At 34.1% G+C, this 24,573-nt stretch overlaps 1 protein-coding gene and 2 long non-coding RNA genes across 4 annotated transcripts in view; 2 read left to right on the forward strand and 1 right to left on the reverse strand.

Moving 5' to 3' along the window:
- LOC125659904 (phosphatidylinositide phosphatase SAC2-like) overlaps positions 1-24,573 on the forward strand; it is a 141,523-nt gene that overhangs the window by 3,494 nt on the left and 113,456 nt on the right. The window contains exons 2-9 of one of the 2 annotated variants that reach the window (XM_048891701.2): positions 359-439; positions 968-1,104; positions 1,455-1,583; positions 2,055-2,099; positions 5,916-6,113; positions 13,734-13,926; positions 14,337-14,404; positions 22,360-22,471. In XM_048891701.2, coding sequence (XP_048747658.2) covers positions 359-439; positions 968-1,104; positions 1,455-1,583; positions 2,055-2,099; positions 5,916-6,113; positions 13,734-13,926; positions 14,337-14,404; positions 22,360-22,471 — 963 coding nt within the window. Of the gene's footprint in view, positions 1-358; positions 440-967; positions 1,105-1,454; positions 1,584-2,054; positions 2,100-2,362; positions 2,415-5,915; positions 6,114-13,733; positions 13,927-14,336; positions 14,405-22,359; positions 22,472-24,573 lie in introns of those variants that run through there. The other variant, XM_056148953.1, reaches the window with a different exon arrangement.
- On the reverse strand, positions 15,009-17,281 carry LOC125648795 (uncharacterized). The gene is made up of 3 exons (XR_007360442.2): positions 17,144-17,281; positions 16,421-16,576; positions 15,009-16,203 (listed from the first exon to the last, which is right to left on the reverse strand). It is a non-coding gene; the product is annotated as an uncharacterized LOC125648795 (long non-coding RNA).
- On the forward strand, positions 16,715-19,090 carry LOC130050108 (uncharacterized). Its single transcript, XR_008798506.1, has 2 exons — positions 16,715-17,871; positions 18,276-19,090. It is a non-coding gene; the product is annotated as an uncharacterized LOC130050108 (long non-coding RNA).

The raw sequence follows: 24,573 nt of genomic DNA on the forward strand, positions 1-24,573 counted from the left end.
GAGAGTAAACAGAACTTTGTTAAATAGGTAGGAAAATATTTCAGGTGAGCTAAAAACTGACACAAAGATGTATTTGAGATATCTGTGAATATAGATGCCACATAAATAATCATTTAGGTTTGTTGTTGAGTTAGTTGCACAACAGAAGGAGTTTGAAACAGTGTCTTGTGCATGTTATGGATGAACAGTTATTTGAGTTCAGTAATACACTAAGATTCCTTGTTTTTGATACAGTATATTTGTTTTACACTGATACTATGTGAGAATATTGCTTTAGTGCACATACAGTTTTGCTGTTTTGATAAGTCCCTCTATTTGGAGGAAGCAGTAAATCTTTAAAGCAATTCTTGTTTTGTAGGAGATGATATTTGTTTGGCATGGAATCCAGTCTGCATAGGACTTGTATACGGAGTAATTGGAAAGATAAAAATCCATCCAGGTATTCCTAACAAAAATCTACCCAGGTATTCCTAACAAAAATCCACCCAGGTATTCCTAACAAAAATCCACCCAGGTTATCTGATCTTGTAAATAGTTACCTGACTTTGATATTCATTTTAACTGATTGCTTTGAAAAGTTTCACATCTAAAATTTGACGAAATAAGATTTTGTTCACTTGCATAACTAAGGTTTAGATGAAACTGCATACAGGGAAATATTTGCCCCTGTTTTAATTTTGCCCCCTTCGCCCTCGTTGTCATTGGGCGAATTTAAGTGTGGGCAAAACTGTTTTCTCTCGTATCTGTCTTTTAACACAACTAATGTCTAGGCAAATTTAAAACGGGTCAAAACTGTCTGCAAGTGTAGAGAGAATAAAAATAACACGGGGCAAAAATATCCCTGTATACAGTGTTGCTGCATATACATGGATGTACATGTAAATCTCTAAGAACTGGAAACTAGTCTCATCCAAATAATATTCTTGCAGAATCTCTATTCTAATTTCTTAAACAATTTGTATTTCAGAAGATGATTGGCGATTGATTTTGATAAAGCAAAGATCACTTGTGGGAAATGTACTGGAAAAAGAAGAGATTTACAAAGTGAATAAAATTGTGATTGTTCCTCTCTCTGATGCAGAACCCCAGGAATTAGATCTGGATGTAAGTACATGTATTGTATTTTTTGTGTGATATTCATATTCTGACACCTGTGTTGCATGTATTTCTGTAATATACGTGTACCTTTGTTTATAATTTTCAATATAAACTGTGACATGAAAAAATTAATTCAAATAACAAAATACCAACGCAAGGAATGTATTGTAAAAAAAATGGAAGACAGAGGATAAATTCTGTATAACTGACTTCGCAGATTATAAAAATTATTTCATGCTTCCCGTTTTTATACCTTCATAGCTTAAATAGATTTGACATTTATTCCTTATGTATCACATGTATGTATAAATAGGAAGTAATCGTGCAGAATTTATTGTACCTTCTTTTATTTGTAGCTTTGCAATGTACATCATTTTGGAATTAGAAAGCCGAAAACAATAGCCCAAAGTGGAGTTCAACAGAAACAGTTACAGAATGCTTGGAAATCAATCAAATCAGGAATGGAAAATGTCAAGCCAAAGAAGGTGATCAGAGAAAGATAAGAGCGTGATGTTAGCTGCAGAACTTTAGTTATTTAGGGAGATTAGGATAGACTAGAAAACTACAGATCCACCCCTATAAAAACCCTTCTTAACTTTCCCAATTTTTTTCCACAGAAAGTTACAATTCTGCACCTATCATAATATTCTTGGAACAACCTTATGTGTAACAAAATGCAAAATTGGTATCATATAATTTAGAATGTTTTTGGAAAACACATTAACATGCCATTTAAACGTGTTCATAGATAAGATATTCATTTAATAAATGTGTGTGCCAGTATTGATATGAAATATGGCTAGTAGATTCTATATTCTTTGTTTTTACCTCATGCTTAATTTTGCTGTGTATTACTGCTTCCTTCTAATTAATGTATTGGAAGGAGTGGCCCATATACTTACATATTCAGAATGACTTTTACTGAGAAAGTTTTCATATTTCGTTTGCTATTTCAGAAAGAGGCGAAAGACAAGGACAAGTTTGTAAGAAGAATAACAGAGGTAAGGAACTGCATAATAATGTTTGGATAAATTCTGATTTTCAAAATAAAACTTGATTCACGGGTCATTTTTCATGCACTAATATTTTTAGGTGGGTCAATTTAATCATATACTTCATATATTCTGATGGAAAACAAAAGGAGATGTGACACATTAGTCTATAGGAGGAAAAAGAAAACTATATTATTGATTAGATTGTAGTGATTCTGTGTTAATCAAGATGATATTCTTTTCATTATACTGTTTATATTGTTGGATGCTAGGTTTATAATACTGAAAAATAAAGTTGCAGTGAAGCTGAAAAAGAAGAGAAATGTAAGAGTTACTTCCCTTGCTATAAGCCAGGATTGTGTGATGTTTCTGCTAGTAAACTGTACAGCTCTGTAGGCCATTCTTTTGCTAGAATTATACATGCATTAACCTCTCTTAACCATGGTGGTACAGTATTTAGTGTTATTGTTTTAGTGACCTACAGAGTATGTACATACATTTAAACTAATTTTTATACAGGTCTTCGAGATCAAAGATCATATATAGTATATTGTTTGTAGTCCAGTTTAATGTCTCTTTGTCTGTTTGACTGTCCACAACTTTAGTGTTGGTCGTAACTTTTGAACTATTGTTATTCAAAATATTGACTTATGCTTGGTCAACCAAAAGGTCAAACTTTCTGATAATAATAAGTTCATTTATCATGGTGTACATATAGTGTTTCACATACAATTATCTTGTTCAATTATAAGGTAGACATTCCGCAAGGAAAACTCACACCAACTACACTTACTGATGACATTTTTAGCTCACCTGAGCTGAGAGCTCAAGTCAGCTTTTCAGATCATTTTTTCTCCAACGTCCAGATCTGTCTGTCTGTTACTTTTTACATTTTCGACTTCTTCATAACCGTAGGGCCAATTTCAATCAAACTTGGCACAAAGCATCCTTGGGTGACAGGTTTTCAAATTTGTTCAAATGAAGGGCCAGGCCCCCTTCAAATGGGAGATGATTGAAAAACATTAAGATGTCTTAAAATATCTTCTTCTCAAGAACCTCTGAGCAAATATTGATTGATTGTGTATTGTTTAATGCCAACTCGAGGATCTTTCACTCATATGGAGATATCACTATTGCAGGTAAAGGGCTGCAAAATTTAGGCCTATGCCTGATGCTTACAGTCTTTGAGCAGGGAGGAATCTTTATCGTGCCACACCTGCTGTGACACAAAAGCTTGGATTTTACGATCTCATCCAAAGGACTATCCCATTTAGTTGCCTCTTATGACAAGCAAGGGGTACTGAGGACCAGTTCTAACCTTGATCCCCATGGGAAACTGAGCAAATAATCATTAAACTTATGAGAAAGCATAGTGCAGATTCAACTTTGTTAAGATCATGGGTGTAGGGTGGGGCCACAATAGGGGATCAAAGTTTTACATGCAACTATATATACATGAAGACAAAATCTTCAAGAATCTTCTCAAAAACTATTGGGTCATAAAAGTGAAAATTTACATGAAAGCTTCCTGATACAGAGTAGATCAAATTTTATATTCAAATATATTGGGAATTTTTTTTTTAAAAATCTTCTTCTCAAGAACCTCTAGGTCAGAAAAGTGGAAATTTACATGAAAGCTCCCTGACATGAGTAGATTCAAGTTTGTGTAGGATGGAGCCACAATAGGGGATCAAAGTTTTATTTGCTGATATATATATATATATATATATATATATATATATATATATATATATTCAATAAATTCTTTTCCGTATATCAGTTAAACACATTCAATAAATTCTTTAGTAAAACACATTCAATAAATTCTTTAGTAAAACACATTCAATAAATTCTTTTAAGCCGAAACTAAACTGTTAATATTTTTATTTCATGTTATTTAACATGTACATTTTACATAGAATGTCTCCTTTAATGTACAGGAATTCAGAGGCGCTTAAAACTTATAGACTGAACTATTTTAAATATGTCTGTATTTTTAAAAGTGCCTAACATTAACATTGTATAATGTTCTGATGTCACAATCGTGACTGTATTATGTTTAACGTTGCCCACATAACGTCACAAGGATGACGTCATAATGGAACTTGTTTATATTGTTTAAAAATCTACTGACGAGCCTGCAGGGCGAAAGTGCTATAGATAAAAGTTTGAGTACTGGATTTTATTTTTTGACTTTATATATATATATATATATATATAAAGCACTAGAATGACCAACGACATGAACAATTGGAATTGTCAAATTTTCAGGACAACCTGTCCCTTCGTCAGGACGTGAAAGGATTACAGTATGGAGAAAACACAAATATAATTAACAATAAGCACTAAAGCTACACTACAAAACTAGCTAAACACTTTTCCAGCGGATTACATGTTGCAGGCTTTGTTATTAACTCAAAAAAGAATAACAATCAGGGTGTCTGGTCACCGTGGTATCAGTCGGTAAAGTGTGAAATTAATTAATGGACAAACTAACTTGTCCGATCAAAAGGTGAAACAATTAATTCGTACATCGTGGTATTCTCCCCTAGATCAAACTATTGAAAATCTAAATTTCAGATAATAGTAAATGAAATTGGCGTAATGTCTAAGCTATTGGTTACTTGTAAAAAACTAAAAATGGAACTTGTTGATGATGAGTGCCAACGACGTTGGCAGTGCTGGTACTGCTATGTATCCAGTTGGTGAAGCAAGGCGATGTATCGTTGGTAATATGAGGCGGTACGTACGCAGATATCTTAAGAGAAATAAAGTTATGAGAAATAAACCGTTGTCGTTGATCAGAGGGAGAATAACATTGTTATATCAGGAATAGGTTTAGCCAATGTTCATTCTGGCAAAGTCAATCATTTTGTTCATATCATGTCATTTGACGTTGTGACCTTGAACTTGGAGTTTTTAACCATAACCTATTAAGTATATCCAGAAGTATTTTAGGTAGAGCTTTCATATTTTGTAATAAAAATTCTTTTTGGCAAGACCTTTTGACACAATGATGTTTGATCTTTTGACCTTGGATATTGACCTACTTTATAAAAAAAACTTTGACCTATTCAATATCTCCTAAAATATCTAGGTAGGGTTTTCATATTTCGTTTATAGATTCTTTATGACAAGACCTTGTTATACTTTAGTGTTTTATGTGACCTTGACCTGGAAGTTTGACCTATTCATTTTCAGTTATGTTGTGATCCTTTGGGGCTAGGTTGAGGCCACAATATGGGGTCAAAATTTTTCATGGGAATAAAGATTGATAAAATTCCCCCCCCCCCCCCCAAAAATCACAACAGCTGAACATTGGCAGTGCCAAGGTGATTCAGGTGTGCAATGTGGCCCATTGGTCTTTTGCTTGTGTTGTTTTCAAAACTTATCGACACAGATATGTATTTGTCATTTGTTCAAATAAATGCTATGTCATATTTACTGATGAAAGGGGCCCTTTGTCATGCATATGATTTGCTTATTTTTATGCATCGTTACTGTGAAAATAAATTGATTACTACATGTATGTTAGCTTTTAGTTCCTGGTACATGTATACATTTTCTTTTAAGTGCAATCTACCATGACCATTAGCTTTGATAGTAGATTGTTAAGAGTATTATAGTAACAAAATATGACTACGTCAATATTACAGTAAATGTAATTAAATTTCAAAATAAAAGTATAGTCCTATCTTAAATTTTTCTTGAAATTTGTACATTTGAATTCTCAAGTTTAAGGTCTGCATGTGCATGAAGTTTGTTCAGTGAGTTATTACATTTTACACGATCAGCTGTTACTGAATTTCTGTTTTTGTTGAACAGGAGTTATTGAAGATGTTCACCGACTCGGACTCATTCTACTACAGCGAGACCTTTGACCTTACTACCAGTTTGCAGCGACAACATGGGAAGGAGTGCCTGTCAAACAGACATCTCCCTCTTTGGCAGCAGGTTGATCCCCGATTCTTCTGGAACAGGCACATGCTGAGTGACCTGATCAATGTAGAGGGGGATCCAGAGGTGTGTTGTCACTATATATACATGTATGTGATTATCTTTTACATTAATTCTATGCAAAAGTTTTATCATAAAAAATGTAAATAATTTTAAGTATCTTCAAATAAATAATAAATAAAAAAGAATCTACAATTTAACAAACCATACACTTGAATGTTCTCATCTCTGATCAAGTTTCTCGATTCACTGTCAAAAATAACTCCATATTTGTATGCAATAAAGTATTTCATATCTTTAGTGTGTTCTGCAATGCACTTTTTATATTTAAAACCCTTTTTCTTTATCTATCCAATTTGGCCAAAAGTATGCTTTAACAAAGCGTTTTATTTTAACAGAATATTGAAATTAAGTAGATAGCGCCAGGTAAGGGGGATAATTTGAAAAACACAAGACTGTAGTAACTAAAAAATCTTCTTTAGAGTCACTGGTCAGGTTTGTACCAAATTTTCACACAAGCAACACTACAGGTTTCATATTTTACATGAATATTTCTTGTGACAATACTTTTTTGTTTTTCCTTGCTATTTGACCTTGATCTATCATTTAAAAAAATTGTTTTTGGCAATACCTTTTGAGTTTCTTGAAATAAAACCTATTAAATATTTTGATTTTTTGTTCTATTTAATAAGATCTACCTGACAGCACAAAAAACACCTGACATTGTGACCTTCATAATAATTTTTGACCTATTTTTCATTAACTTATTCATTGGCCATAACTTTTGAAATACAAGTGATAGAGCGTGTAAATTAAGTACATGTATATACCTTTTGTTGTAAATTCCAAGATTTATGAAGTTGAACTTAACCTTGATATTTTGCTGACATTTACCATTTTCCAATAAATATTGAGCCTCTTGAGATAGAGGTTTAAGTTTTCATTTGTTTATTACACTTTTAAAACAATTAAGCCCTATCTAACAGCACAAAAGTGTATAACCTTGTGATCTTATCAATGACTTTTGATCTACTTAACAAAAATTTAATCATTTGTTGTAACTTTTGAAATGGAAATGACAGCATGAGCATTCAAATTTGATAGGTAGAAATCTTCTTGTAAAACTTTAATGCTTTATTTAACAAGGATTGCAAACAGCCCCAGGACTAGGAATATGCTGTCCTCAACATGCACATGTATATATAAAACTTTAAATATTGGTACATAAAGCTTTGTTATAAAAGAGGAAGAATCCTATCAATTATTAGATCCAGTGAGGTAGGCACTCCATAGCACATGCCAACTAGCTCAGGCTATACAAAAGGACTATGTTTACCACAAGCACAAATCATATAGATATTTTTGATACCCAATACTACCAGATGGACAAACCTGTTTAATGCATAGGTATTGCCTTGAAATGTAAATAGTCAATATCATTTTATTGATGCTTCCAAATATGAAGAACAGCACAATTTACACAACACAACAATGTAACAAGAATTACAAGGGGATGAAAAAGGCCACAATTTTTTGTGGGTGCACAGGGGATACATGTTTTGTACCAAGACAGTGTGGGCACAAAGGAGGCCAAGTGTAAGCACAAGTGCCTAATCCGAACGATTATCACATTCCGGACCAGTGTAAGTGGGACCGCCCTTCTCCCTGTCTCCAGTGTCACCTGGTTTACATTCACTAGACTGTGGCCTCCCTCCGTTTGAACAAGGTGGAGGTGGGGCCACCCTTCTCCCTGTCTCCAGTGTCACCTGGTTTACATTCACTAGACTGTGGCCTCCCTCCGTTTGAACAAGGTGGAGGTGGGGCCACCCTTCTCCCTGTCTCCAGTGTCACCTGGTTTACATTCACTAGACTGTGGCCTCCCTCCGTTTGATCAAGGTGGAGATGGGACCAGCCCTGGCAGGCCATGACTCATGGTTGTTACCATATTTACACAACTACACACTTATTACTTTGACTATGAGCCATGCCCCCCTCCCCCACTTTGTGTGTATGATGGGGAGACCACCAGGTTATGGGGCCACTTGATCTCAGCCTACACTAAGGTATTCCCCAGTCCCCACCATCCCCCCAAACCCTGAACTGCGACAATACAAGGTAAAATTTATTTAAGAGTTGATTATGCCTAATTGTGTATCCCGTAGAAGCAAAAACCAAAATCCCCTCTAAATGTGAAAAAAAAAATATTAAAGAAAGTTGGTTTTACAAGAGTGTGTTTGTTGCACTGAATGACTGGCTGTGGTATTCTTAGTTTGAGTTCACATGGTATGGCTTGCATTCACCTGCTTCCTTCTTCTTGGTTAGGATGCGCAGGTGTCTCATGGTAATCTGCAATATTAAAAAAGGGAAAGAAAGCAGCAAAAGCAGACGGTGGAATTACGTCTTAGAAATATTGTGGGTTGGAGAAAACGATTTTCCTGTTCGGTGAAAAAAGAGAGCAACATTCGATGACTGTTGTTAATGATCTTATACTGTATATATCATAGGGTCATACTGGTGACAAGATACACCCTGGGTGACATCCCAATAGAAAAACCTCTACTAAATTGATAGTCAACTATTTGATATAAAATCATATAATCCTGATTAAATTTGGAGTCAAAAGGTCAAAGTCACTACAGGATTTCATACAAAAAAGCTTGTAGACACTTGAGAGGCCACATTTTTTGCTCGAATGATTTGATACTTCACATGTAGATTTATTATCAAGAGAGGAAGACCCTTATTGATTTTGGTGTCAGTTGTTAGGGTCACTACGGAACTTTATAGAAAAAGCTTGTAGACTCCCATTGCGAGGGGATATGCCTTGTCTTGTGGAGCTCTTGTTATGTCTTTCTTTTCCAGAAGGGGGGGGGGGGGGGGGGGGGGAGGGGGGGGGATATTACAGTAGTCTTCCTCTTCTTCTTTTTCTTTGTCTTCTTCCACTTCTCCTGCAAACTTTTTTTTAGCTCACCTGAGCCTCAAGTGAACTTTTCTGATCGCCTGTTGTCCGTCGTCTGTCCGTCTGTAAACTTTTCACATTTTCGACTTCTTCAGAACCACAGGGCCAATTTCAACTAAACTTGGCCAAAAGCTTTCTTGGGTAAAGGGCCTTCAAGTTTGTTCAAATGAAGGGCCATGCCCCTTTCAAAGGGGAGAAAATCACAAAAATGCAAAAACAGGGTGGGGTCATTTAAAAATTTTCTTCAGGGATAGGATGGGGCCACAATAGGGGATCAAAGTTTTACTTGTGAATATATAGGTAAATTCTTTGAAAATCTTCTTCTCAAGAACCACTGGGCTAGGAAAGTACAAATTTACATGAAAGCTTCCTGACATAGTGCAGATTCAAGTTTGTTAAAATCATGGCCCCTGGGGGTAAGATGGGGCCCTCAGCAAGGGATCAAAGTTTTACTTACAAATATATAGAGGAAATCTTTCAAAATCTTCTCAAGAACCATTTAGCAAAAGAAATTTGCATTTACATGAAAGCTTTCTGACATAGTGCAGATTCAAGTTTGTTAAAATCATATCCCCTGGCGGTAGGTTGGAGCCACAATAGGGATCAAAGTTTTACATGTGACTAGTATATATGGAAATTGGACTATCTTATGAGAATGGTGGTGCAATAGCAATTCTGACCGATGCCCGTCATGGGGGTAGGAGAAATGCGAAAGATACGAATGTTGTGTGTATCGGCCAGGAGACGCACAAAGTTTTGAAAGAGCAGCACATCACAAAAGAGGATGACCGGTGTACTCAAAGACACAAACTTCTAGGGACAAGGAAATTATACGAGTTCTTTGACAGTGAGATATCGTCTGTTGGTGGCCCAGTTACCATCAGCATCCATGCCCATGACAGAAACACGAGCATTAATAAGTTTATTCGGGAGGAAAGACCAGACACTATCAATCAAAACGATACCTGGCACGCTGCGAAGTCCGAAGAAAAGCAAATGTGCAAAGTGGCCAAGGGTGCGCTGAAACACCACGGAAAGACTTGGCATGAGCAGCTTTCTGACAAAGTACACTCAGTAAGAACTCACGTGCAATACTCTATGAGAAACTGCGATTTAGATCCGTCAATATTACGATCACGACTAGACAACATCGTTCGCACTATAAAAATGACCATGTGCACTGCCCACCCCAAAGTAGATGTAAAACAGACCCAAACTACGAGCCAAGCAAACTTATCCTCACGGATCCTGCTGCGGAGAAACTTCTAACAGATGGAATACATAGGTTTGTGGTGTACAAGTTTCCAGAAGATTTTGTGCATGCATTGGACACCTATTATGTTGAGTCATTCAATAATGTTCTCAACATGTTTCACGACAAAAGGACCCAGTTAGGAGATGATTCCTACAACATGAGAACGGGATTAGCCATTTGTCACTGGAACGAGAATGTTGACAGACAGTCCACCGGAACTTATCAGTATCTGACCGGGAAAACGAAGAAAATCCTTGGGCAAAGAACATTCCAGTACCGTGAGGATATCTGGAGACACTTTATCTACTCTTTGACAGTGTAGCATTATTGAAGATAATTTTATAACAAATTCCAATGGCTATAACGTCCTCAAACTAATATATACGTGAAATAAAATAAAATATGTCATATTTTTATACATGTATTCTTTATGAATTGAAGACTTGTAGATTTTTTTTCATCAAGCACGGACAGGTAGATTTCTAACGCGTCCTGTCTTTGTGTATTTCTCTGAATGCCACGGGATATAGCAATTAACACCTTGGTAGACCCTGGCCACTCCAGGTAAATAACATCTGTTTAGAATAGGCTCCGCCTACATTTTCACCGACTGTGACTCAGGTGAGCGATGTGACCCATGGACCTCTTGTTAAGTCTCCCAAATGAAGTTTGGAGAATTATTGTTTTTGCTTGGTTCTTATCATTCTTCCGCTTTTTCTTCTTCCGCTTCTTTCTTGCGCCTAAAACTGTCGACACTGTTCTCCGTAACCAGTGGATGAAAGTAATAGATATTCAAGGATATGATAGGCCTGTATCTAGATCTGCTGAAGTGTTTTTGTTTTCAGATTGAAGGGGTTTAGGGTACATTTTTGGGGGATCAAATGGGGGTGGGGTTTAACATAGAACTCTATGGGGAAATATTAATTCTAAAATTCAAAAGATATAACTTGACAAATATGATAGATAGAGTCCTGGGGTCTACAGAAATGAATAGATAATGACAGGGTCTACAAATTAGTATCAAGGTCAAGTTACTCTAGTAACCTTGACATCTGACCATGAACATAAAAATTGGTAGAACTTTGAAACTAGGATAATAGTGACATGAAATCTTCAGTAATGGCAAAAGGATAACAGGACCTACAAACTAGTGTCAAGGTCAAGTGACTCTTGTGACCTTGACCTTTGACATTAGAACATAAAACTAGTATTACTTAAGAACCAGGTCTGATAAAGACATATGGTCTTCAGAAATGATGAAAGGGTGATGAGATCTACAAATTGGTATCAAGGTCAAGTGACTTGAGTGACCTTGACCTATGACCTTGAACACACAAAATTATATAATCTTAGAATTGGAGTTGATAGAGATATTGGAAATCAGAAATGATGAGAAGGTGATATATGACGTATGACCTTAGAACATAAAATTGGTATTATTTAAGAACCAGGTCTGGTATAGATATGGGATCTTCAGAAGTGATGATGAGATATACAAATTGGTATCAAGGTCAAGTGACTTCAATGACCTTGACCTCTGATCTTAGATCATAAATGTGGTATTACTTTAAGAACTAAGTCAGATAAAAAGATGGAATCTTCAGAAATACTAAAAGGATGATGGGATCTACAAATTAGTATCAATGTCGAGTGACCTTGACCACTAACCCTAAACATAAGCATGGTATAACTTAAGAACTGGGACTGAAAGAGACATGGAATCTTCAGAAATGATAAAATGGTGTAGTGACCTACAAACTAGTATCCCCGTTGACTTTGGCCTTGATTATAAAAACTTGTATAACTTTAGAACCAGGACTGATAGAGACATGGTATCATTAAAAATGATAAGAGAATGTTGGGACTCTACAAACTAGGATCAAGGTCAAGTGACACCAGCTTTACTAAGGAAAAAACGGGGATTTTTTGAAAAAATTCAAATCAAAGCCTTCGTGATCAAGATTTTTTAAATGATGTAAAAATTGGAATGGATTTTGTCAAGGGAGAAAAATAGTAGTTCTCAAATACAGCCAGCTAGTACTTCGTTTGGGAGACTTTATATAATTATATCTTGTTTCTTTTGACATAGGCCTTTGATATTTGATATGTGGGTATATCGTGATAAGACAGTGTGTCATATACCATTTTTGATGACCTTTGACCTTGACCTTTTATGTAAAGGTCAAATAAAATAATTTTTGGGGCATTTTTTTGTCCAGATCATAAATTTTTTATCTTTTTACATAGACCTTTGATATTTGGTATGTTGGTAAGTTTAATTTACTATCATATGTTCACAACACTGTTACTTGGTTGAAGCACATATGCATTAGGTGACTGTTATGTACCTTAATTCTTAATTTTCCAATTTAGTGATGATCCCCTAAAAAACCACGGATAATGGAAGGGAAGACATAAGTTTTAGTATGTTAAAGGGACTGATTCACGATTTTAACCAAAATTTTGTTTTTCACTTTTAATGATCAAAATCTACTGTCTAATGTGTTTGAAAGATTTCACATGAAAATTAAGGTGATATATCATCACAGAAGCTCATTTTAGAGAGTTTATTATTTGTTTTGTAAACAAAGATTGCAGTATGCTATTGCTTACTAAATTTTCAAAAGAAATGGATATCGATCTAAGTATCATTATATCTTTCACATTTCAAGCATTTTTGGGATGAAATGTGTCATCTAAAAGTTAAAATTTGTGACTATGCAAAATTAAGATGCATTATATTACAAAATCAATAGTTCACTTGTTTGTTTGTTTACATAAAAAGACTCGAGTCTTTGTTTACATAACACATATTTAAGGCTAAAATATTACTTTTATTCTTGCATTCAGAAGGTAAAAATTTTGGCTGTCAACATTAAATGAGCTATATTTCTAATGTTTGACATCAAAAATGAAAAATATTTTTATCAAAAATCGTGAACCAGTCCCTTTAAAACAATATTTTCCTAGTTTTGTTTTTGATTTGGATCTTAATTATAAAAGGAGGTAATTATCACTTGAGAATACCCAAACTATGGTAACAGATTGGTCATTATATCCCATACATTAATGTAAGGGGTGAGATCAAAAGATTGATGTTGGATAAAAATCTAAATTCAAATAGTTAGGTGGAGGGGGATAAAAACACCCGTAAGTTTCTGTCATCTGATATCAATTACACTTCAGTGGAAAAAGGAAAAGACAAGCGACTTTTAAAAACCACATAGTATTATATCTTAATGAACATTTAATAGTTTTAATGTACACTTTCATTTGTGAATAAACAGTAGAAAAAGTATACAGAGTGTTATATATACTTGAATCTTTTTACTTGTTAATCGATTAGTTTCAACTTTATATTTAGTTTTAAGGGGTGGTTGGGTAGGGAGTCTTGATGAAAAATATGTGGATTTAGTTGTTTTTTTATCAGACATTGAACTTTTGATCTCACCCCTAAGTAATGTGTTGACAGGTTGAGAAACTGTATGCCCACTGGATCACCCCTGTAATCCAGGGCTATGTGCAGGTAGAAAACTGTGTGTTGGATTTTACCCAGTCTTCCACTGCCTCACTGGATCTCAGTCCGGATTATGGAAATTCCAAACACTTAGATCCACTGGAGTATCAACTAGGAATCATCTCTAGGAGGAGCATACACAGAGCTGGTGAATTGATGGCATTTAGAACACACTCTAAAAGCTTTGAGATTTCAAATAAAATTAATCCCAGAGGATTTTCCCATTCTGTCATCGTAAAGGATGATAAAGTAGCAGTGATTTCTAAATACAGATTGAATTATTTGGAAAATGTTAGCTGTAGTATATCTGTGATATTTTGTGATACTTTCTTTTTTGAATATAGAAATATTATATTTTCATGTAATAAGAATGAATTTTTCATGAGCATTTGGTATTGTGTCATTAAAAGATAGGCAACAGGAAAAATGATTATAATGAAAATAACAATTTCATGAGTGTATAATCTTGCTTTGAAAATACCCACACAAGAAATATTAAAAGTTTTCAAGTTTACACAATTATTTTGTTTAATTTCGAACATTTGAAACTATTTTTAGGTACAAGAACAAAGATGCGAGGATTAGACGAATCAGGAGCGTGCGCAAACTATGTGGAGACAGAACAGGTTTGTATGGAAAGTTAGATAGGACTAATTTTTTGTGTGGAGACATGAGAAAACAGCGAAGGCCTCTAATGTCATTAAGGTAGTACTCTACATCGTCATAATGGCTGACATCCTTTAAAAACATGGATGAAAAAATTGATATCAGTAATATTTGACTTTTCCTTTTCCATTTAAATACCTAGCTGAGTAGCTCAGTAGGTTAGAATACCGACTGCTGAACTGTAGGTTGCAGGTTCGAGTCCAGAAGGGGTTTTAAATTTTTTTCCTATTACCTTCTACTAAAACTGTATTTTTTGACAAAATAAAGTAAATTTGAAATTTTTCAACTTCAAAATATTGTTGTACATATCCTCCACTTTTCATCTACATCAAATTTCTCTGGTGTAGCATACCTCCTTAAAGTTCAACTTAAAAGACTCAGTAGTTTGGGACCAGATCAGCTTACTATTGAGAAAATGGCCTCTATCCATATATCTGATTTCAGAAAAGCTGCAATCTGAGTTGCATTTTAATACAGTAAAAGTAGAACCCAGTTTGATACATATATTTTCTAGTAACTGAAATGTGTTATCAGACTAGATGAAGGGTAAAAACTGTAAGCTACCCATACCGAAAAAAACTATAACTAAGTTATAACTTTGTAACTAAGAAAAGTTACAAAAAAGTTATAACTAAGTTATCGGAGTTTGGAACCACTTCTTCAAATAAAGTTATACTTTACTTATAACTCGGGTACAAAAAAGTTATACTCATGTATAAGTTATCATCTTTTATTTCAACATGAATACAACAAGTGCATCAAAGTTATCAAAAAGTTATACTTCAAAAAAGTTATACTTCACAAAAGTTATCAAAAAGTTATACTTAAGTTATGGAAAAGTTACAAAAAAGTTATACCTGACAAAATTTATGGAAAAGTTACAAAAAAGTTATACCTGACAAAAGTTATGGAAAAGTTACAAAAAAGTTATACCCAACAAAAGTTATGGAGAAAGTTACATAAAAGTTATACCCGACAAAAGTTATGGAAAAGTTACAAAAAAGTTATACCCGACAAAAGTTATCGAAAAGTTACAAAAAAGTTATACCCAACAAAAGTTATGGAGAAAGTTACATAAAAGTTATACCCGACAAATGTTATGGAAAAGTTACAAAAAAGTTATACCCGACAAAAGTTATGGAAAAGTTACAAAAAAGTTATACCCGACAAAAGTTATGGAAAAGTTACAAAAAAGATGGGGATAATAAGACATTACCGATTGTAAACAGCGACTATTATTGGTATATTAATTTCATTTATAAAGGTGGCCGAGTGGTTAGAGCATCGCACTCCAAATCACATGGCCTCTCACCTCTGTCGGCGCGGGTTCGAATCCCGCTCGCGCCGGTAAGTGAGAAAGTTTCCCAGTTTACTTTCGGAAGGTCGGTGGTCTCTTCCAAGGTACATTGTATCTGGGTTCTCTCTTCCACCAATAAAAACTGGGTGCCACCAGATAACTGAAAAATTGTTGAGCGTGGCAGAAAACATCAAACAATCAATCATTTATAAAGTTTGGCACAAAAATATAAATAAAATATTCATCACTAACTCTTTGTACATATTATCACATTAAAAATTGGACAATCCCTTATGAAGGGAATCCCATATATATATATATATATATATATATATATATATATATATATCACATTACTGAATGTATAAAAGCTAGGTCTGTTTCATGTTCTGGAGGCTGACTTGGGAACTAATCTTGGTCCTCATCGAAAACTTGACAATGGCCTCTGAATCCCGGCATCATCTTTAAATAAAAAAGAAAATACTCTAGTAACTAACTGTCATTGATTCTCCAATTTAAAAGATGGATGTCAGAAATTACAATTTTTTTTGTTTTCACCTTTTAAATACATCTTCACAAATTGAAAGAAATGTGGGCGACTGATTATTCTTATTCGAAGTTAAACAATTTGTTATTAGTGTTATATAAAGAATTTATTAATTAGATTATAATCTCTTACCAAGAATAGTGTTTAAAATGGTCTTTTCATTTGCACCAGTTAGGTTCCCCCTCCTGAAAAGTTCCACTTGTTGTTTGTTGTTTTTTTTGGCTTATATAAAGCTTGTATATCTTTGGGATAAATGTAGATCCCACTACCAGGCATCAGCTCCATCATCTAGAATAAGAAAAAGAAGCCAAGATGAAAGAAAATCACAATCCATTTATTTCAAAGCTTTATTATTATTAAAAAATTTTAAAAAAAGACTCAAAAACTTTTTTAACCTCCAGTTAACATTTTTTTTTATTACTCATTCTGAAATTTTCTTATCTAATTTATAGCTTTTTTAACTTCATGTGAATAAAAAAGAATTTTCTCCCTACTTTCCTACTCGACCCTTTTTATCCCTAGTCGGGAGAGGCCTATAGAGGGCAAGCAAATATTTTCTTAAAGATATAAATATTTTTTTCAGTATTAGGGAAGGGAAATTCTATACTATTATAAACACATTTTCTTATTTCTAAATCATGTAAATTTTCATAATCGTACTTTTATTATTTAAAAATGTTTGTCCACATAAGAATATGTATTTTGTCAACAAAATGGAGGGAATCAAGAAGGGCTAATATGTAGGACTGTATAGTCCAACTGCAGTTTTAATTATCCTCAAGTTAAATAAACTTAATACATTCTGACAAAATTTGTGTAAATATTGTAAACAGAAACTTGCTTGAAAAAGCCTACCTAAGATCTTGGCGGGATGCACGCCAGAAAAGCCATGGCAGCTGGCTTTCACCAAATCCCCAACTTTATACTGGCAAAACTCCTTTCTTGGATCTTTGATGCGTGATATGGTTATGATGCTGACCTTTTCTTCCTCTATCCACTCCATAAGGGCATACATGGTTCGTTGAACAAAGTAATAATAGAACCTTTCAACTTTCACCTTCTTGAACCGACGCTATCTTGTTTGAAAATGGAGAGCGGAGCTGATTTGACCAATCAGCGATTAGCGGAAATACCGGAATCAAGGAATTCAAAACCTTTATGACTTCAAATGATTAAAAATCGTAAAGTATATACGTGAGATTTTTTTTAGTTATTCATCAGTTTTGCTGAAATTGATCAGGAACAATCAAACGTATTTTTATTTTTACGTAAATACCCGATTCGCACACTTCCGGTTATTCCGGATGTAAACGAAGAAGGCGCCATTTTAAAAACAAAGATTGAAATAAAAGCGAAACACTCGTCACTGCTCCGAAGCTATGTACCCTCACAAACGTGGTAGCTACCAGGTTTCCCATGCCGATAAGTCTAATCCAACACTCAAAGTATCCCTTTGGCGAATGCAACAAGGAAAAGACAACATTTCATCAGAAAATTTCGACAATCGAAGTGTGGCGTGTGAAACTGCTGGCCCTGTCGCCATTATGATTATCGATGCCTTTCATGAGAAATCATTTAACCAGGTTAGTTTTCGTTACGATTGTGTACCGTAACTGTTGATGTAGTTGAAAGGTAACAAGTTCCTAGATTTCGTTTTATGGATTATATTCTGATGCTTGTAAATGATCCAATATTCATAATCGTAAGTTACAAGCCCGGCATGTAGCCATTATTTTATTTATTACATTTTATTTGTGAATTTTTATTTCCCCTCAGAAATGACTTCAAATTGTAAAATGTTTAAATGCAATGTCAAGCAGATTTATTTACTTATTTCTTTTTTACGTCATCAGTCACATTGTGATTTATAGATATAGGTTATATGATCGATATATATAATAGCCTATCAAATGACATGTTGCACCGAACATTATATAGAAACATTTGTGCTATTTATGTACTTTTACAATATTTGTTTTGTTTTTAGTTGCTTCAAGATGTTGCTGAAGAACCTGCTTTCTTACCATATCATATATATGTTGACGGAGATTCAGAATGAGACAATGAGTTTGATATATGATCCTACACCTGACAGAAAAAGTTGAGGATCTTGGACCACTTTGGTGCTCATCTTGTTTCTATTTTGAGGATTGTAATGGATAATTGAGATGCCTTTTCCATGGCATCCAACATATTGAAACCCAAATAGCATTTGCGGTTTGTGTTCATCAGCAGCTACTGACGTTGTCCCAAGCTCTGAAGTTTGACAGCAGTGAAAGGGAACAGACAGGGTTGCTGTTATTGGAGCCTATGTAAAAGACCTTTGAAATCTGAGGAACAGGCAGTCCTTTTGACCTTAGCTGGAGAGTAGGTCCGTGTGGTTTTCTTCAAAAGACTACTTGTGGACGAACAGGTTGAGACAACAAAATAATTCGATTCAAGGAAACGTTCATTGGGAGATTAGAAACTTTTGTTAAAGTAACAGGACATGACTACAAATGAAAAACTTTGTTTTGTTTTCACAGTTCCTAACAGGATTGAACAGGAATATAACATGAACATGTTCAATGTCCAGAACAGAGACATCATTTAACAGTCATACCTTGTTTTGTGTCACATTTACCAATGAGATTTGAATATAGAAATATTTTTTGATACTTTTTTGGAAAAGACGTTTTTATATATATGCCTTAATTTGATTTTGATAGACTATGCATACCTAAATTGATGAATAGTGTCTCTTTTAACATGGAACAGAAGTCCATATGGACTTATTTTTAATAAATACTGTGACATATCTCATACATGTGTTCAGTTCATTATTCGTTTCAATTAAACAATTTGACCTGCCATTCTCCATAAATAGCACCTAGTGGTAATTGATCAACAATCATCATACATGGTGTTTTGAATTCTCACGGGTTGTATCAGCGTATAAAGTTCATTAAAAATATAATATATAGAATGTTTTATTGATCGTACAATGCATTTATTATTCTATAAGTAAGGATCCTGGATTTTGTAATTTTTCCATGCAATTTCTAATCAATTCCTTAATCATCCCCCCAAAAGAAAAAGATTTAAAAATTCAACATTGAAATTTCCCTCTGACTAGCTTTTTTGTGGCAAAATAAGAAATGACACAGTTCACTGAAGTGTTTGAAAGTGAATAATCACTAAAAATTTACAGAAGTCAATCCAGTTAAAGACCCAATTTTAAGATAATGCCCCAAAATTGTAAACTGCCTGTCAATCAAACATTTAACAATAGATCTCAGGTGGAGGGACATCTGCAGACACTGGTCTCCAGCTACCCCAGAGAGGTGTTTTGATAACAATAACAGCCAGTATCTACAGGCATTCTTTGGATCTTGAGGAAGCCCAGTATACCAGAGTTTTGATAGCATTGACCTGTCCACAACTGCTATTTTCTTGTAATTCAGTTGTTTTTAAAAAGACCTCTGAACACTGGAATTTCAATAGTATTTTTTCCCCCTTTATATACATGTATTATAAATTACACAATCAGAAATCAAACAATAATTTGCACAATAATTTCTAAAACTTATAACTTATTGAAATAATTTATGTCATGAATTTTTTATACCTCTATATTTATAACAGAAATTATTCATTGAGTCAATGACTGAGAGAGAGGGGGTGGGTGTAGAATGTGTGTCATCTACCCTTACATGTAGGAATACAACCATTATTCAAACACTATGACCACAGAAACTCTGCAGAGGTCCCTGAGACAGGTCCTGTGTATATCAAGACAGCATGGACAGGTAGATTTCTACCATGTTTTGTCTGTATTTCTTAGAGTGCCATGGGATATAGCAATTAACACCTTGGTAGACCCTGGCCACTCCAGGTAAATAACATCTGTTTAGATTGGGCTCCACCTACATTTTCACAGACCAAAGGGTCATGAGATAGGTCTTTAACATTCAGTTAATTACTATGAAAGTGTCAAAAAGTATTGGTAACCCCCACCCTCAAATGACAAAGTCCCAAAACTGGTACATAAATATTGGATATGCTTGAAAATGGCTAAGTCCAGAAAAGTTACATTTTAGTTATACATGAAAATGACAAAGTTCAAAAAGTTACACTTTAGTTATACATGAAAATGACAAAGTTCAAAAAGTTACACTTTAGTTATACATGAAAATGACACAGTCCAGAAAAGTTACATTTTAGTTATACATGAAAATGACAAAGTTCAAAAAGTTACACTTTAGTTATACATGAAAATGGTTAAGTCCAGAAAAGTTACTTTTTAGTTATAACTTTTTTGTACCTCAAGGCCTAGGTATAATTAAGTTATACTTTAGTTATAACTTAGTTATAACTCATTTCGGTATGGGAAGTCTCAGATTTCAAGATAATATAATTTTTCTTCTAGTCTGTAGATTAAAGAACATGAAAAGCCTGTTAATCTCTATGTGTCATTTCTAAACTTTTTAACATGAAACAAGAAAAGTTACTTAATCTGAGTCAGTGAGCATAATGCAAGGAGATGAAAAAAAGATTAGCCATATCATGGTTTACCTTGACGGTTCAGCAGTATGCATATATATACATGTATCAGGATGTTCTACTTTCAGTTCTTATAATGCAGCTAGAATTTAAAAATCGTGAAATCAAGATGTCAAAGGAAGCAAATACATATATGTAGCTATGTTGAACTTATGTCACAGTATTTTCAACTCAGTGAATCTAAACTTTTTAGCTCACCTGACCATGTACGTGTAGGTCAAGTAATCTCTCTTTTTTTAATCAAAGTTTGTACAAGGTCTGTTTTGTTGTTGTTGTCTGTAAACTTTTCACATTCTTGATTTCTCCAGAGTGACTAAGTCAATTTCAATCAAAGTATTCTTAAGTGAATATTGGATGGTCATTTAAACAAAACCTCGCAAAAATCAATCACACAGAAAAATCTTGCTTGGTAGCTTCCTTATGTAGAGTAGATTCAAGTTTCAAACCATAACCCCCTCATAAAGGATGCATGGGACCACAAGAGAGATATAAATTTATGAAGGAGTGTATTTGAAAATTTCTTCTCAAAGCTTCAGTTTGTTCAAGTAGTGATTGCAAGGCATCGCATGGTTTATTCATGTAGTATCTAAAGAGAGACTATTTTCGTTTCCGATTCCGGAGTACATCCACACTTGAGCATCAGTAATGACAGACGGTGGAAACAAAGACTTGTCAGATATAACCAGACGCAGGGTAGAGTGAAAATATGTTTAGAAATGTACAAGTGAAAATAAAATGCAAATGAAAAATCCCTTACATTTTTATCATCTTTTAAATAATAGTCATGGTTTAAGTCTCCATGTAACCCCCTCTCCTGTTAATTTTCAGTCTTACAAAACGTAAATCTAATTCTCAAACCACAAGGCTTATTAAAATTAAAATCATAATATATAGTGTTATAAATTTGATAACATGTATACAGTGTTAGTGCACATGATCTAAAATGCTGGATATATAGGCCTAATATCCAAGGGAAGCCATAGAGGAAACCCGGGTTACGTAAGCACATCATTCTGAGCAAAAAATATTCAATTATTCTTAAATCTTGGCACTTGCTGTTGATATCTTTTTCTCAATAAGTTCAGTTAATTCTTAAGATATCAAATATAACAAAGTTTTGTTGTTGTTGATAATCATTTGGTTTAAAAGGGAAAAAAATTATAGGTAATACGAGGTCACATTATGTACAGTTTACATTGACTGCGTTAGTAATAATAAATATCAAAACTTTTTTATAGTTTTAATTAATACAATTAAGTTAAAACAAATACATCAACCTCTATTAAATGAAGTTATGCTAAGTAATTATAAGTGTCATATATAAGTGTTGCATGTATGTAGTTCATGATTCCTTTTCCCTAAAATTGCCTGAAATGTTTGAGAAGTTTTCAAGGAAATCAATTAATCTACTGGGTCAAATATGGTTGTTGTTGCATCCAGTCCTTTGAGGGAAAGCATTTGGTAAACATTACTGTATTATAGTGAGAGTTATTTGAAGATTTATTCTACCATGTTTTTATGTTTTGTAGATCATACAATTTTCACATCATGTAGTGTCCTTCCTACAAATTCGAGGTTCCATTCCTGTGTTTTGGAGTCAATCGGGCTACAAGTACCGACCTCCACCACGCCTCAGCAAGGGTAGGCAATCCAATTTATTTTTATGAAGATACCCAAGTTAGTTATATGTCTTACTGTGTACATCATCATCTGTTAAATCTGGAATATCCTAATTCTTCTTTGGGTCATTGCAGTAGATGTAAAAACTGATTTTGGTTTTGCGAAACAAATACTGTGAATTCGAAAGTTCATTCTGTTTTTGGACCTTTTATGTGTTTTCTGAATCTTCATATTCACTACATGAAATCTAACTGGCAAACTTATGTATATTATGATGACAAGTATTTATTCTCTGAAAATTGTCTCCAAGGTAAGGGTGTTGAGGCTTCAAGTTGGGGCTGGTTTGATGATACATGTATATTGAAAAATGCAATGAATTTTAACCCCTGCAGGATATATATACATGTAGCTGACACACAAGTGAATGGTTGTAATGAATGATGTGAGTCATGATGCCTCTTTTAAAGTTTTGAAATTAATGTCCAAAGGTGCATTAAGGGATGGGATCCCAGGATGGGGTTAATTTATGGTCATATATTGGAAATTTGATATTTATGCCCCCCTTCAAAGAAGAGGGGCATATTGGTTTGTACCTGTCGGTCGGTCGGTATGTCAGTCGGTTGGTAGACCTCATGTTGTTCGCTCAATATCTTGAGAACCATTCATTTGATCGTAATGATATTTCATATGTGGGTTGGTTATGAGTAGAAGAGACCCCTACAGTTTTTACAGGTCAAAAGGTCAAAGGTCAAGGGTCAATCTACTTTGGACATAGGAATATACTGTCCGCTCAGTATCTTGAGAACCCTTTGATAGACAGACATCAAACTTGGTACACTGGTACATCTTCAGGAGAAGATGACCACTATTGATTTTGAGGTCACATGGTCAAAGGTCAAGGGTTAAACTGGACATATAATATTTTGTCTCCTATGTTTTAAGAATTATTTGCTTGATTGGCACCAAACTTGGTACACTGGTATAGCATAAGAAGTAGATGACCCCTATTGATTTTTAGGTCACATGGTCAATCCACTCTTGACATAGGAAGACATTGTCCGCTCAATATTTTGAATGATGTGTGTGTATAACCCTTTTCAATTTTGCACCATGGTGGGGCATATGTGTTTTACAAACATCTTTTATTAAAAAAAACCTCCTGGACAGTTATCAGACACAGGCTGTCAGTATGCTTACAATGATTAATAACCTTTCATTCAAATTGTTAAATTTTGGTCTCTTGGGTATGGGATTCAGTAAACAGGATGAAGCTTAATTAATTGCTGAATAAAATCTTCATTGTTTCATACATGTACTTGTAATATGCAGTCAAGATCAATGCACATATTTATACAAGATCAATGCACCATTTCACATTCCTTTTTGCACAATTCTACATATTACTAAAGGGATTATGCAAGTGCCGTGCAAAATCTCTAGAAACATGATACTTTCAGAAAATGAACATCAAAGTAATCATTCTGAATCTAAAATCAGTTGACCAGTGATTGTTTTAACAATTTCCAGAGAACAAAATTAAATAAAGACAAACTTTGCTTTGTTTTATACATTAAATTTCTTGTTGAATTTATTATTGAAATGTGAACCATGGACAGTGTCATGTATAAGTAAGTATGCAATACAATATAATTAATTATGTGTATGTCTTCGATAACAACCCTATGCTGGACTATAAACAACAAAATGTATTTTTCATTATGGTATATAATGAAAGGAATGATACATTTTGTTGTTTTCATTCGTTTTGGCCAAGTGGTCTCACCCCTATACAATGTAGGCCCATTAAACTTGAGCGAGCAATTGACTACTAGCATTCATATAATTTGTGATATGTTATACAACTCCTTTATTTATAGACTTGATTAAGTTTCTCTAGGATAAAGAAATCAATATTGGGCTGTTTTTTATGAATCTGGAATAAAAAAAAAACATAAACCCATGAAATTAATAGATATTCTGCCGATGTGCAGGTGAGACTTATTGGCACTAATCACAGTAAATTTATCTGATGAAGGTGCATTGACCATTCTGATCCTTAATAATGCATAGAACACCATTTATCCACTAATGAGCCAAGAGATGGTAGGATGCTGATATGGTTT

This window comes from Ostrea edulis, chromosome 9 (genome assembly GCF_947568905.1).
Source record: "Ostrea edulis chromosome 9, xbOstEdul1.1, whole genome shotgun sequence".
Taxonomy (NCBI): Eukaryota; Metazoa; Mollusca; class Bivalvia; order Ostreida; family Ostreidae; genus Ostrea; species Ostrea edulis.